At 42.9% G+C, this 13,306-nt stretch overlaps 1 protein-coding gene, 1 long non-coding RNA gene and 1 other non-coding gene across 4 annotated transcripts; all 3 read right to left on the bottom strand.

Moving 5' to 3' along the window:
• Positions 1-50: 50 nt before the first annotated feature.
• Positions 51-211, bottom strand: LOC112939469 (U1 spliceosomal RNA). The gene has a single exon (XR_003243181.1). It is a non-coding gene; the product is annotated as a U1 spliceosomal RNA (small nuclear RNA).
• A 1,369-nt stretch (positions 212-1,580) lies between these two features.
• On the bottom strand, positions 1,581-2,045 carry LOC136357108 (uncharacterized). Its single transcript, XR_010742188.1, has 2 exons — positions 1,906-2,045; positions 1,581-1,792 (listed from the first exon to the last, which is right to left on the bottom strand). It is a non-coding gene; the product is annotated as an uncharacterized lncRNA (long non-coding RNA).
• Positions 2,046-2,139: 94 nt separating this feature from the next.
• On the bottom strand, positions 2,140-3,695 carry LOC4340307 (receptor homology region, transmembrane domain- and RING domain-containing protein 6). Of its 2 annotated transcripts, none has more exons than XM_015786415.3 (3): positions 3,133-3,695; positions 2,927-3,039; positions 2,140-2,819 (listed from the first exon to the last, which is right to left on the bottom strand). In XM_015786415.3, exons 1-3 carry the CDS (start codon positions 3,322-3,324, stop codon positions 2,453-2,455), a joined length of 672 nt encoding a protein of 223 aa, XP_015641901.1. In that variant the 5' UTR covers positions 3,325-3,695; the 3' UTR covers positions 2,140-2,452. The 2 variants fall into 2 exon arrangements, with proteins under 2 accessions (XP_015641901.1, XP_015641900.1); XM_015786414.3 differs by having other exon boundaries at positions 2,927-3,042.
• Positions 3,696-13,306: the final 9,611 nt, after the last annotated feature.

Raw genomic sequence — 13,306 nt, forward strand, 5'->3', positions numbered from 1 at the left:
AGCTTGGCAAATAATTACTACTTCAACAAATATTTGAGTTAAAAAGTTTGGCAGGGGCCGCACGAACGCGTACCCCTTCTACCACAAATTACGACGTCCACTCTCCCACTTGGGGAGATGGCAGACCAACGCGCCTACCAAGTGCAATGTAGGCCATTGATCCAGGCCATGGATCTTCTTGATCACCCATCGACCCCGTCCAGGTAAGTGCCTTGTAAGGTAGCCCTCACCCTGCTTATATACCCAGCGACCCACCCTAATCCGCTCAAACTTTCGATGTGGTACTAATCAAAAGCTGTTTTGCGTCTCAAAACCAGCGGCTGATTAGTCCGATTCAGAAAGAGGAAAGCCCAGTGTCTCTGATGGGCCCATATTCGTTTGCCAAGTAGGACCATTACCCCATTAACACTTGTCCTATATATCCTATGTTTCAAAAAAAAAATCTTATTGCATTATTGACTTCTTTTTGGTGATTAGCTAGCCCTTTTGGTGCCTTTTGGTGGCAAAAGGTTTCCATCAGTTCAGAGATGATAAGAGCATATTTATGTGGCTTTGGAGACGATAGGTCCAGAGATTCTCCCACATTTGTGCACCACATTAGTAAAGTCATCTTCTGATCTATTAATGCATTTCTACTAGCCTTTACGCGTTGTGGTTTGTGTGTAGCTTTCAGCAAGTAATGGTGTAGAAGAGGAAAACCTTACCAAATTTAGTAAAGTTGTTAAAAAAGTGGGTATATAAGAAATCCTACCAAAATATTGCTAAAATTTGGTTAGGTTGAAAATGGCATCAAAGTGAACAGGCCTCTTGTTTAACTGTTTTTCATCTACTTCATTTAATTATTACGGAGCTCTGCTTTTTTAAAATTATGTTTTATTAAAAAAAATCTTATACTGCATTGCTCACACGACTTGTTTTAAGTTACTATTTATTAATAACTCCGTCTCAAAATATAATAACTTTTGGTTAGATGGAACATATCTCATCCAAAAATTGTTATATTTTGGGACGGATGGAATAAGTTATTTATGAAGTTCATTTATAAAAATATTTTATTCTTCTAATCAAGTAGTATAGTTTGTTTCAATTTTCAAACGAGGCTAGGCCTTCATTGTGAAGGTGAGAAAGGAATGCTCGCTTGGCAGCGACGTGCTCGCTGAATTGATGCGCCATAAAATCTGGAGGTGTCGCTATATCAGAATGTGCCATGAGAAGAAGGAGCGAGATAAAGTTGCAAGTAAACATTGGGCCATTGGGGAGCCACCGTGTGACACCGTCCACTTCTTCATGTACAGTATCTATGTGGTCATAACACACATTGTTATGTTGAAGCTTTCGGTATCAGATCTAGGAGGATTGGGACATGGATATTGTTTTTGGTTATGGAAGAATTATGCCTTGTTCCTATACCAAGAAGATGATAATAAAGTGTTGGTCCGGCATGATCAGTCGCAAGCTTGGTGGAATCCTTGGGCCATATTTGAACATGGTAAATCAATATTATAAAACATAAACTTTGTAAATAGCTACAACAAGTTGTTTAGATGATCCTCTCAAAATAAGTTGTTTAGACAATACAATAGAAGAAAATCTTTATAGTAATCATATTTTTATAAGCCTGGAAGTAAATGATCAGTGGAAAAAAATCAAAAGAGAGCTGAAAATAACAGACATAATTAGCTCAAGTGGAATTTTATACATCTTGATGAACCAAGAAGATGATAAGAGTTGGTCCGGCATGATCAGTGGCGAGCTTGATGGAATCCTTAATTCAAATAGAATTTTTTACAGCCTGATGACGCCAAGCAAAGCCCAAGATGATGATTATGTGAGGTCAGCAGGCCAGTTTAATATAGGTGGACGGGATATTTGTCCAAAGAACGGAGTCAATTTGTGGTCACTTACCAGTTGATGACTTCTTCATGTCAGTACTCTCAGTAGAACTGGTCACACATATCTGACATCTATCAACAGAAATAATATCTAACATCTATCAGTGTTTAGTTCACACCAAAATTAGAAGATTGATTAAAATTGAAATGATGTGACGGAATAGTTGGAAGCTTGTGTGTAGGAAAGTTTTGATGTAATGAAAAAGTTTAAAGTTTGAAGAATAATTTGGAACTACACCCGGCGTGATACGAAAAATCAATACTTCAACATCTCACTATTTATATATCTTCTCTGCAAACCAATAATCCAGGTGCTTAATCTGGATTACCAATTTTTTTTCTCTTTGATCAGATGATCATGTGAGATACACACAGATCGCCACCAAAGTTATTAACAAGGCTCACTGATTGATTTGCTCGCAGAAACACTAAACTGAAATGGTAATAGAACATAACATGAACAAAAAAAAAAGTAAATAAAATAAAATAAAATAAAGCACCTTTGCTGCACATTTTTTTCATGCCAAGTTTCCACTGTACAGAGCACGGCAATGGCATGGCTAGGACGAGCACGCCGGCGGCGGCGGCGGCGGCGGCGTGTCGACGGCGGCGCGGCAGAATGGGCAGGAGCGAGGGGCGGCGCCGGCCTCGAGCCAGGGGAGCGCGCAGGCCCAGTGGAAGCGGTGGCCGCAGGGGAGATGGGCCAGGACGTCGCCGGCGGCGAACTCGTCCAGGCACACGGCGCACTCCGCCTGCTCCGCCGCGTCCCACCGCAGCCGGCTCCACCGCATCAGCCGCCGCATCACCCCTTTCCTCGAGTACACCTCCCTCTGCACCCCCATCGCCGCCGTCGCCGTCGATCTCCCGCCCCCTCCGCCGCCGCCGGTGGCGCCTCTGTTCAGCTTGATGCTTCCCGTGCTGTGATGCCTGCAGAAACGAAACGAAACGACGAACACAATTCAGCGAAATTTTGAAATCCATCTTTCGTCTATTCAGAAATTGATTCGATCTTTGCATCATCATCATCAGTTAACCTCTTGATGACGGATTCCCTCTGGCTCCTCAGCTTCTGGTCCAGCCGCTCCTTCGCCTCCCGGGCATTGCTGTCCAGCGACCACCCATGGATGAGCTCCATCACACTACTCCTCTGCTGCAAATCCCAATCCCCCAACCAATTCATCTCATCGATCAACCAATCAAATCGAACAAATCAATCATTCGATCAATCCGTCGTGCATACCTTGCCGGAATGATTCGCGGCGGCGCCGCCACATGTCTGACCACCACCATGCCCGGCCGCGTGCACGCAGAACGACGACCGCCTCGTACCTCCGCCAGCCGCCGCCGCATCCGCCCCAGCTCCCCCTCCCTGCCGGAGCCGCCGCCGCCGCGCGCACTCCACCCCGGGCAGCATCGCCGCCATGATCACCATCGCAATCGCAGCTGCTCACCCCCACCACAAACCTCGCCGCACCAACCACAGCAACAGCAACAACAAGAACAACCAAAACAAGAAGAAGAAGGTGGAGGAGGTGGTTTTTCCTAACTGCGAGTGCGCTTGCGGGCAAGAAATCTAGCGAGGGCGGGGAAAGCAGCATGGTCGGCGGCCATTTGTGGGAGAAGGTGGAGGAGGAGAAGCAGCGGGTGGTACGAGTAGCGCTCCTCCATCTTCTTCGATTGGATTGCGCCTCTCTTCTTCTTCTTGTTGTTCTTCTTCTCGCGTGGTGGATTTATTTGCGGCTTCTCGCGATGCTTTTTAACTGTCGCGGAGTGGAGTGGAGTGGTGAGGCGAGGCGCGAGCTCAGGTGCTCAACCACCTCGTGAGATTGTGAAGGGGGATACTGGTGGGGCCCACGGGGGGATGGGAACGAAATCCACTGGGCAGAATGGAATTATTGGGGCTCATTCGTCTACCCTGTCTGACGGGACCACTGATCTACCGAGGATTCACAATTCCGACGAAAACCGATAAAATTCTGTGAAATTTTAACGTTTTGATATGGCTCGAAATTAGGTTTTGATTGGAATTTCGGAGGTTATACAGTAGATTTGATCAAAATTCAGTAGAAATTTATCGAAAACCGATCGAAATTTATCGCAAACCGTAATGTCGATAGGGCTCGAAATTTAGTGGTCAATCGGTAATGTAAACCCGCTCCTACAACTGTACTGTAGTAGTAGCAGATCAGATTCCCTCCATTCTTAAAAAAAATCAATTTCTAAAGTTTGAATTTTGTCGCTAAAAAACCAATTTCTACCATACTATCTACCATTAGCACATAAAACGGGAAATTTTATTTCTTTAATACACTTTAACTACCTATCACTATTACTGCATTTTTCAATAATACGGGACATTTTGGTAATTTGCACAATCCACTAATTTTATCTAGGGATGTTAGGATAGGATTTTATATGGGACATAGGGAGTACTATACTACTATAAGCGCCCATTTATTCAATAATATGATTGAGAAAACGTAGGAATAGGAAAAACACAGGATTTTGATATGAATGTAAGTGTAAATTAGAGGATTGCAAAACATAGAAAAACACAGAAATGACCGTTCGATTGAACCGCATGAATTAGAAGAGATTTAAAAACTCAGAGGAAAGTAACCTCATGTTAGTTTTCCTCCAAAACTTGCTTAGCAGTAGACATATCATAGGAATTCCATAGAATTCATATCTTTGAGTCAAATGGCTATATAGGAAAAATTCTTATATGAGTGAAATCCTCTAAAATCCCTATGATTTTTCTTTGAATCAAATGGGCCTAGGCCTGTCTATAGCCTTGTTAGTGTGGAATATCATTTTTCTTAAGTAATGAAAATTATCATGGATTTTTCTTCAAGAAAATAGCCACTTGGTTATAAAGGTTGTATATCAAACCACTCTTAGTTTTTAATCACAACTTAATAAATTAAAAACAATAAATGATAGTTGTCGTTTTTATGCAATGGACTGTAAGATACATATTGACCTATCCTTGCGCCGATCAAATCTCACACACAATATCGTCGATGATCAATGTTAAACCATCGAGAAAAGAAAAAAAAAGTTATAGAACCGCTTGCCCAGATCTTGCCATCATTGCTGGATGCGTGCCAACCCACGATGTCGTTCCTATTATTCTCGGCTATAGCTTTTAGTCCCGCCTTCTATTTTCACAAATGTGACATGAAACTTGTGGATCCTTGCCAAAGCAATACCCATTGACGGCTTTCCTCCTCAACATGACGATCTACTTCGCCTCGGTGTGTGTAGGTCAAGGGAAGGAACCACCTAGAGGTGGCAGCAGTGAGTACACTGTGGTGGCTATCCTTCCACATGAGGAGAAAGCCATATTGACTCGTGCCGTTGTTTGTGTTCTCTCATCGCTCCTGTCGATGTCTTTCTATGACTTCATAGCGTGGCTGAGTTTGTCAAACCGTCAATATACAATTTTAGATAAAATTTTATGATAAATTTAAGGAAAATACTACCTCGAGAAAACAGAAAGCCTCCTATCAAATGCCTCTAGGGAAATACAAAGATATTTTTGGGACAGGGCGAGGAGAACTCGAGAATTTGGTATTTGTGATGAAATGGTACGGGCACAGTGTGCCCACAGCGAATGCTGGCCCAGCAAGCGTAGTTTGCGATGGTGCAGAGGGCGTGTAGCAGCAGCTGCAAACCGGCAACGAACTCTTGTCTGCGTGTAGGACACATGGTGCAGTAACGCCACGTCGGTTTCTTGGCTACTGGCGACCTTCGAGGAAGCTTCCGGGTAGCAGCGGCCGGACATGCCACGCTGCCATTAATTCATGCCTCTCATCGTCTCCATCTCATCATCAGCCATCATCATTCAGGAGAGCTGCGCCGCTGTGCCCCACCTCTGCTAATCCGGCCCATGCATCTCACTGTTGCTGCCGCCGCTGCTGTCCAAACTCCATACCAAACCCCGCATCGTTTTGTGCTCTTTTTATTAAAAAAAAGTTATTAAAAAAACTATATTAGTCTAAAAATATAGCAATATGATAGTAGTTGTGACATACTTCCTCCATACTTATAAATGTACTCGTTTAAAACATCGACACGGTCTTTAAAACATAACTTTGACTTCTTGTTTCTATAAAAATATTCATTGAAAAGTGATATATGTATATTTTTATGAAAGTATTTTTCAAATTTATTCATATAATTTTTATATTTTTAAACTCAACAAGAGTTATTCATGATTTATATTTCCAAGGATTAACTTAAACATTATTCTAAATAACTTTCTTTATAATTTTTTTCAGAAACTTACCACAACCTGAGTAGAGTTCTACTCCGACTCCTATAGCACACACGCAACGCGTGTGATTCGCTGCGCCGAGCAGAGGGCTACACGCATAGCCAAGCGGCCAACACTTCGGTTTCCTCCTGCAAACTGCAATCGTTTACGTTTTACTCCGATTCGCGCGTGTTGCTTTCGCCGCCTGAGCTGGAGATCGTGATCTCCTGTTTTTTTCTATATATATAATTCAGAAGAGATTAAAAGGATATGATTTGCCAATAATGGCATTGTTAATGATCATGTATTTTAATGTCTGACAAAATCCTACGGATATGCTGCATGGGAACTGGAAGTAGATCTCTGAGCCTGTGATTCTATTAGAAATCGTTTCAAGATCTATACACGAGAGTTCTCAAAAAAAAAAGTTCTATACATGAGTGAGCTATTAGTATCCGAGGCATGTCAGACACATGCAATGCTGATAGATAGCTGAAGTTGTGAAGTACTCCCTGTGACTTCCCGGTTTAGGGCTTAATAGGATTAATGGAATACTTATATAAACAAGTTGTGACCGATCGGAAACTTCCCGAGTGCGTATGAGTGAGCATAAAGTGTGCAGAAAAGACTTGTGTTGGTCTGTAAGGGCAGTCTATGACATATAAAAGCTGCCAGATGTAAGTGCACCCGGCCTGGGAGAGGCAGGACGTTACACTCTCTCCGTCCTAAAAAAACTCAACCTAGGAGGGATCTGAACAAGGAATCTAGACAAGGAACGAATTTGGATAAACTCTTATCCAAATTCACTTCCCGAGTGCGCATGAGTGAGGACAAAGTGTGCAGAAAAAACTTGTGTTGGTCTGTGAGGGCAGTCTATGACATATAAAAGCTGCCAGATGTAAGTGCACCTGGCATGGGAGAGGCAGGACGTTACACTCCCTCCGTCCTAAAAAAACTCAACCTAGGAGGGATCTGAACAAGGAATCTAGACAAGGAACGAATTTGGATAAACTCTTATCCAAATTCACTTCCCGAGTGCACATGAGTGAGGACAAAGTGTGCAGAAAAGACTTGTGTTGATCTGTGAGGGCAGTCTATGACATATAAAAGCTGCCAGATGTAAGTGCACCTGGCATGGGAGAGGCAGGACGTTACACTCCCTCCGTCCTAAAAAAACTCAACCTAGGAGGGATCTGAATAAGGAATCTAGACAAGGAACGAATTTGGATAAACTCTTATCCAAATTCACTTCCCGAGTGCACATGAGTGAGGACAAAGTGTGCAGAAAAGACTTGTGTTGATCTGTGAGGGCAGTCTATGACATATAAAAGCTGCCAGATATAAGTGCACCCGGCCTGGGAGAGGCAGGACGTTACACTCCCTCCGTCCTAAAAAAACTCAACCTAGGAGGGATCTGAACAAGGAATCTAGACAAGGAACGAATTTGGATAAACTCTTATCCAAATTCACTTCCCGAGTGCGCATGAGTAAGGACAAAGTGTGCAGAAAAGTCTTGTGTTGGTCTGTGAGGGCAGTCTATGACATATAAAAGCTGCCAGATGTAAGTGGGCCCGGCCTGGGAGAGGTGGGACGTTACACTCTCTCCGTCCCAAAAAAAACTCAACCTAGGAGGGATCTGAACAAGGAATCTAGACAAGGAACGAATTTGGATATAAACTCTTATCCAGATTTATTGTATTAGGCATGACTAAATAAGGAACGAATTTGGATAAACTCTTATCTAGATTCATTGTATTAGGCATGACTAGACAAGGAACGAATTTGGATAAACTCTTATCCAGATTCATTTTATTAGGTATGAGTGAGGACAAAGTGTGCAGAAAAGAATTGTGTTGGTATGTGAGGGCAGTCTATGACATATAAAAGCTGTCAGATGTAAGTGGGCCTGGCCTGAGAGAGGTGGGACGTTACACTCTCTATGTCCCAAAAAAACTTAACCTAGGAGAGATCTGAACAAGAAATCTAGATAAGGAACGAATTTGGATAAACTTTTATACAGATTCATTGTATTAGGAGGGGGAGAGAGTATATGCAAGTGCCAGGGCTGAACTGAGGATCGATGGAGGCATCAACCTGAAGTGCTGAACTTCTTCAGAAACTGTCAATAATTGCACAAGGACAACCGTCTTCGATGCTGATGGTTGCTGGCGCATTTGAGTCGCATGATGGCATGAGAACACACTGTACTTTGCGCCGTGTTTAGTTCCAAAGGATTTTTTTCAAACTTTCAATATTTTTTATTTCATCAAAATTTTCCTACAAACATAAACTTTCAACTTTTCTATTGCATCGTTTCAATTTCAACCAAATTTCTAATTTTAGTGTGAACTAAACACAACCTTGGTATAAATGATTTCTGAAAGTTCCTTACGAGAAACTCATGGTGCAGATAATTAACCCTGGACTACAGCAGCAACCAAATTCACGGCAATTCATTTCTGTCCCCTGTTCAGAATCCAGACCTGCCGTTTCACAAGTTGATCTGAAGAAAAGTGTCATGTTGCTTTCGACGATGTCATTTGTCCCAACAACCCATTTCGCTGAAAGTTTCAGTGAGGTGGGTAAAGCCAGTATTGATTGGAGGTATAGTACGACGGCATGTGCATTATTCAGGCAAGATTGTCTCCAGAGTTTTCATCGGGTCAGATGGTTGTCAACTTCGACATATTTGGCTAAGAATGATCGATCGTGCCAACACGAAAGATTTCTAGTAGCTGCTTCCGAGAAATCAATAACAGTGTGAGAGTGTGAGCTATCTCTGTCTCCTTTATTCTGTACCAAACATTTGATGTAGAAATTTGTGCGTTGTGTTGTTGTATCTGAATCAAAGGAAAACTATGCAAGTGATACTACTTCAGAGGCACTTCACAAACACTGTTGTAGCCATTTCTGGGAGCTGTGGTAGCAAAAAACAAACAGTTCCAGTTTGTCTGGTGAATTCATTTTGGGCCTATTTTGATAGGCCAAAATTGCATCCCATCTAAGTACGTGGAACGTGAACTCTTTCGTGTTGGCGCAGGAGAGCCAAAAAGGAATATGTTCATTTTTCCTCCCTCATCTATGGGCCAAGTTTGATTGGCGTCCCTCAACCGCGAACACTCAGACGAGAATGACATGCAGGTCATATAGTAAGGGAGATGTCGCAACTGGTTTTACGATCCAGGGAGGGAAATCAATCTCAGGCTATAGTTGAGTACTTCCTCCGTTTTAAAATGTAACTATTTATAGCACAGTGTCTTATCTTAAAATGAATATATCTTCTCATCTCAACCAATCACAACCATTGTTCTCCACCTAATTTCTCTTTTCAACCAATCACACACTTTCTCCTATCATTCTCGCATACTTTTTTAATACACGTACCAATCTTAAAAATATCTACATTTTGAGATAGAGAAAGTAATGCATATTAGACTAATACGCAAAAGATTAAGCATCTTTATATCAAGAGTAATAAAACTCATTCAGACATAGCCGAACAATAGTGAAAAACAACATCAACGCCGATAAGGGGGAGGAAGAATGAAAAGAGGAAAAGCAAATTGGACTTTTTGTCCATTCCAAACAGGTCATGGCGGACGGATTGAGATCAAGTGCAGCTGTTACTACAACTGCACAATAAGGACTGCAAGCAATCTAGACCATTTGTATTTTCATCCAACTGCGCTGCTACAAAACACGTAAAACATTTTTTTTGGCTACAGTATACATGTGGTACAGTGATGTATTGATCTGAGCCATTGATTTGTTATCATGCAGTGCTAGTGTAACTGCTTAAGTTGCAGTTACACTAGCAACTGCACCGGTTCCAATCCATGGCGGATGTGGTTTTATCCATTACCAATGAGGGTATGCTATGGTGTATGACAGGAGCTTCTAAGCTCCAAGAGCCGTTGCCCAAGAAACCCTGAGAGGGGGGCATTTGTGGGTGTGTTTTTTTTTGTGTACGTGTGTTTTTAGTGGGTGTGTTGGTGCGCGTTTTTGTCTTTGCAAGTTCGACCTTTTATTCCTTATGTAATGAAATGATACGCAGATCTCTCGCATGTTCGGGAAAAAAAAAGAGTCTAGAACTAGAGTTCGAGATGTTGGTAAGATCCATACGGTCCACAAGGCCCAGTAAAGACAGCTTTGCATGGGCCAGGCCACAACTCCCCCGGGCCGAAACCACGTGAATTCACCCGGAAAACCCCTCGCGATCGCCTCCTGTGATATCGAGAGCGTCCGCGCGCGCTGCTTCTCCGGTGGGTGTGGCCGACCACGGATTCTGCACGCCCGAAAGCGGTGAAGCCTCATCCGTTTCAACCGTCTCCGCGCCGCGCGCGTATGAAAAGCGAGGCACCGCCGCCTACGGCAGGCCCCACGCGCTGGTCCTGGTCGGCGCCCCGAGTCCAAAAGCGGAGCTTCCAGTTAAAAAAGCGACGAGATCGTTTTCTCTAATATACAGGGTTGGTTAGTTTAAGTGGTTTGGAAAATGGGGAAAAAGTGCGAGAAAATGGAATGCTATTCTACGAGTAGCACGTAATCTCGATCGGCCTGGGGACTGGGGAGTGACTTGGCGGTGGGTGGTGTGAGGTCGGCCGGTTTTTGGCATGTTGTGCCGTGTCCCTGGGCTCCGGGAGGCTGGGACCAGGATAAACAGGATTCAGCCTAGGCCGATGACGCAGCCTTTTTCCAGATTGTGCACCGGGCCACCGTCTCCCATTTTTGGTACTTGCTAACTTGGCCCTTGTTTAGATCTAAACTTTTTCTTCAAACTGTCAATTTTTTTATCACATCAAAACTTTCCTACACACATAAACTTTCAACTTTTCCGTCACATCGTTTTAATTTCAACTAAACTTTTAATTTTGACGTGAACTAAACACACCAGATTTATTGCAGGCACTACACTGATACCAGTACTTAGAGCTTGTCTGGGAAGTTTAAAATTCTGAGAAGTAACTAGTAGTTGATAATCAACTTATGAGAATCTGGAAAAACCGAGTTTCTAACTTCTAGTTCATTTTGTAAATTCTACAACTACAACTTTCGAGAATCTAGACAACAAAAAAACTGGACTGTTTGGGATAGTTTTTTATTCTGAGAGAAGCTGTCGCAGCCGAAGCTCCCTAAACAGGCCCTTAGGCTGTGTTCGTGTGTTTGCGTTCCCAACTCCCCAACAAGCTACGTGCACGCTTTTTAAACTACTAAAACAACGCGGTTTTTGTAAAAAAAATATATAGGAACATTGCTTTTAAAAAAACCATACTGATCCATTTTCAAAATATAATTAGTTAACACTTAATTAATCATGTATTAATAGACTGTTCCATTTTCCGTGCGGGACTCCACCTTCCTAACACAGCCTTAGAGCACATACTATAAGGACTCATATGGTGCTTCTGAAAGTACCACATAGAATTAGATGATAAGATGAAGAGGAAAAGTAAGTAGAGAGAGGATGAGCCATTTCTCATGTAAGAGATAATCTCTGTATAATCTTTAAAAGAAGTAGAAAGAGAAAGTGAAATAGCGTGAGAGCTAGTCAAATTAAGAAGATTTTGAAGTTTATGAGCTAAAGATAATATATTGCACGTGTTGTCTCTTAATTAAATTAGAGTGCCATATATAAGTTAAAATTAATGATGACAATCGCCTCTATCATTAAATTTCCGGTGTTGTCACTAGTGACGTCAGTCTCCACCGTGCTAGTTCTGGCACAGAAGCTAGCTGTCCACTGAGACGTCTACTGGGAACTTGGAAGCAACCACAATGGATGTTTCTTTCCCCTTCGAAGTGAGAAAACGAAAAAAGAGATCAGAATACAAAAAACAACAGCGACCGGATCGAAGGAAGGTGGTAAAACCCATTTGCTACGCATCACTTTACGGCGGAAAACATCATGATCAACCAAACGAGGAAACCTCGCAAATCGATCTTTACCCGTTTGCACCACGTCTCCAAGTTTCCAAGAATGGCCTGGGCTGGCTGAGCCACCAAACACGCAGTATTATTATAATCAAGAGCACACCTCGGGAAGCAAAAACACTGGACCCTACAGCTACTTCCGGAAGCCGTAGCCCGTCGGGCTGTGTTCGCCAGGTAACACTTTCCCTGTTACACCCAAAACGAAGTAGTACCGATTTAATGTATAAAAACTTAAAAATATAAATTAATATATTTTTTAAATCAATTTATCTATAAACTATTTTACAACAAACATGCTGTTTAGTATTTCCTCCGTCCCATAAAAAACTACTCTAATACTAGATACGATATATTATAGTACAACGAATCAGCTTTAAATTTATTTTTTGGACGGGCGGAGTAGACTACTGCTACATAAAACAGCCTAACCTACACAGTACTCCAACTTGTCCGGCGCGGACTACCCCGTCCGTTTTTCCGGCTATCCATCCAATCCAACCACGCTCCACGTATCCACGCACACCCATCGACATGTCATCCCACCCATATCCTCCCATGCCGCTACACGTCCGCTTACCCCGCGCGGACACGCGCCCTCTCCTCCGCCCTTGCCTTCGCGCCGAAGCACTTTTTCCACCAGCTACCAAAGCTCGCGTCGCGCCCGTGCGCACCGAACGCCTTGTCACGGCGCGCCATGGCGCGCTCCCGTCGCGCGGTGTCGTGCGGCCACGCGTCGTCGGGCGTCGCGCGAGGTCCCAGGTGGTGTGCAGCGCCAGTGCAGAGGCCCCTGGCCGGGCGCCCGGGCCACTTGTTTGACCGTGAAAAGGGCAAAGCTAGGCGCTCTCTAGGATAATGCCTTTTTTTAAGTGTCCCTAGGAGTACTTCTGCTTGTAATCATGTGGTGATTGTCTCCTTTCTGTGATGATTAGTACTTGCCTGTTTACTAAGAGCAAGTTTAACAGTATAGTCCACCGCTAGCTCTAATTTATCTATAGCCAATCTAATAGCTAATTTATATAATAATTGCTTACTATACTACTAATATAGTAATTTATACAACGGATTTTCTCATAGATAAATGTATGAAACAAATCCAATTTGTAAGAAAAAATTTTGGATTTTTACTCGTCACGCCCAAGATTACGTCCTGGATCATTAGATAAGAATCCAAAGATAAAGAGGGAAACAAAGAATATCACTACTGTATAAATAAAAAGTTTGAGAGTAA

This window comes from Oryza sativa, chromosome 6 (genome assembly GCF_034140825.1).
Source record: "Oryza sativa Japonica Group chromosome 6, ASM3414082v1".
NCBI classification, from domain to species: domain Eukaryota; kingdom Viridiplantae; phylum Streptophyta; class Magnoliopsida; order Poales; family Poaceae; genus Oryza; species Oryza sativa.

What these genes read in the sequence shown, in the direction of transcription:
- LOC4340307 (XM_015786414.3), bottom strand. Translation starts at nt 3,324, where the DNA reads ATGGTGATCATGGCGGCGATGCTGCCCGGGGTGGAGTGCGCGCGGCGG. An exon ending in CCGCGAATCATTCCGGCAAG is followed by an intron (nt 3,043 to 3,132) that starts GTATGCACGACG and finishes TGGGATTTGCAG; the next exon opens with CAGAGGAGTAGTGTGATGGA. An exon ending in AGGGAATCCGTCATCAAGAG is followed by an intron (nt 2,820 to 2,926) that starts GTTAACTGATGA and finishes TCGTTTCTGCAG; the next exon opens with GCATCACAGCACGGGAAGCA.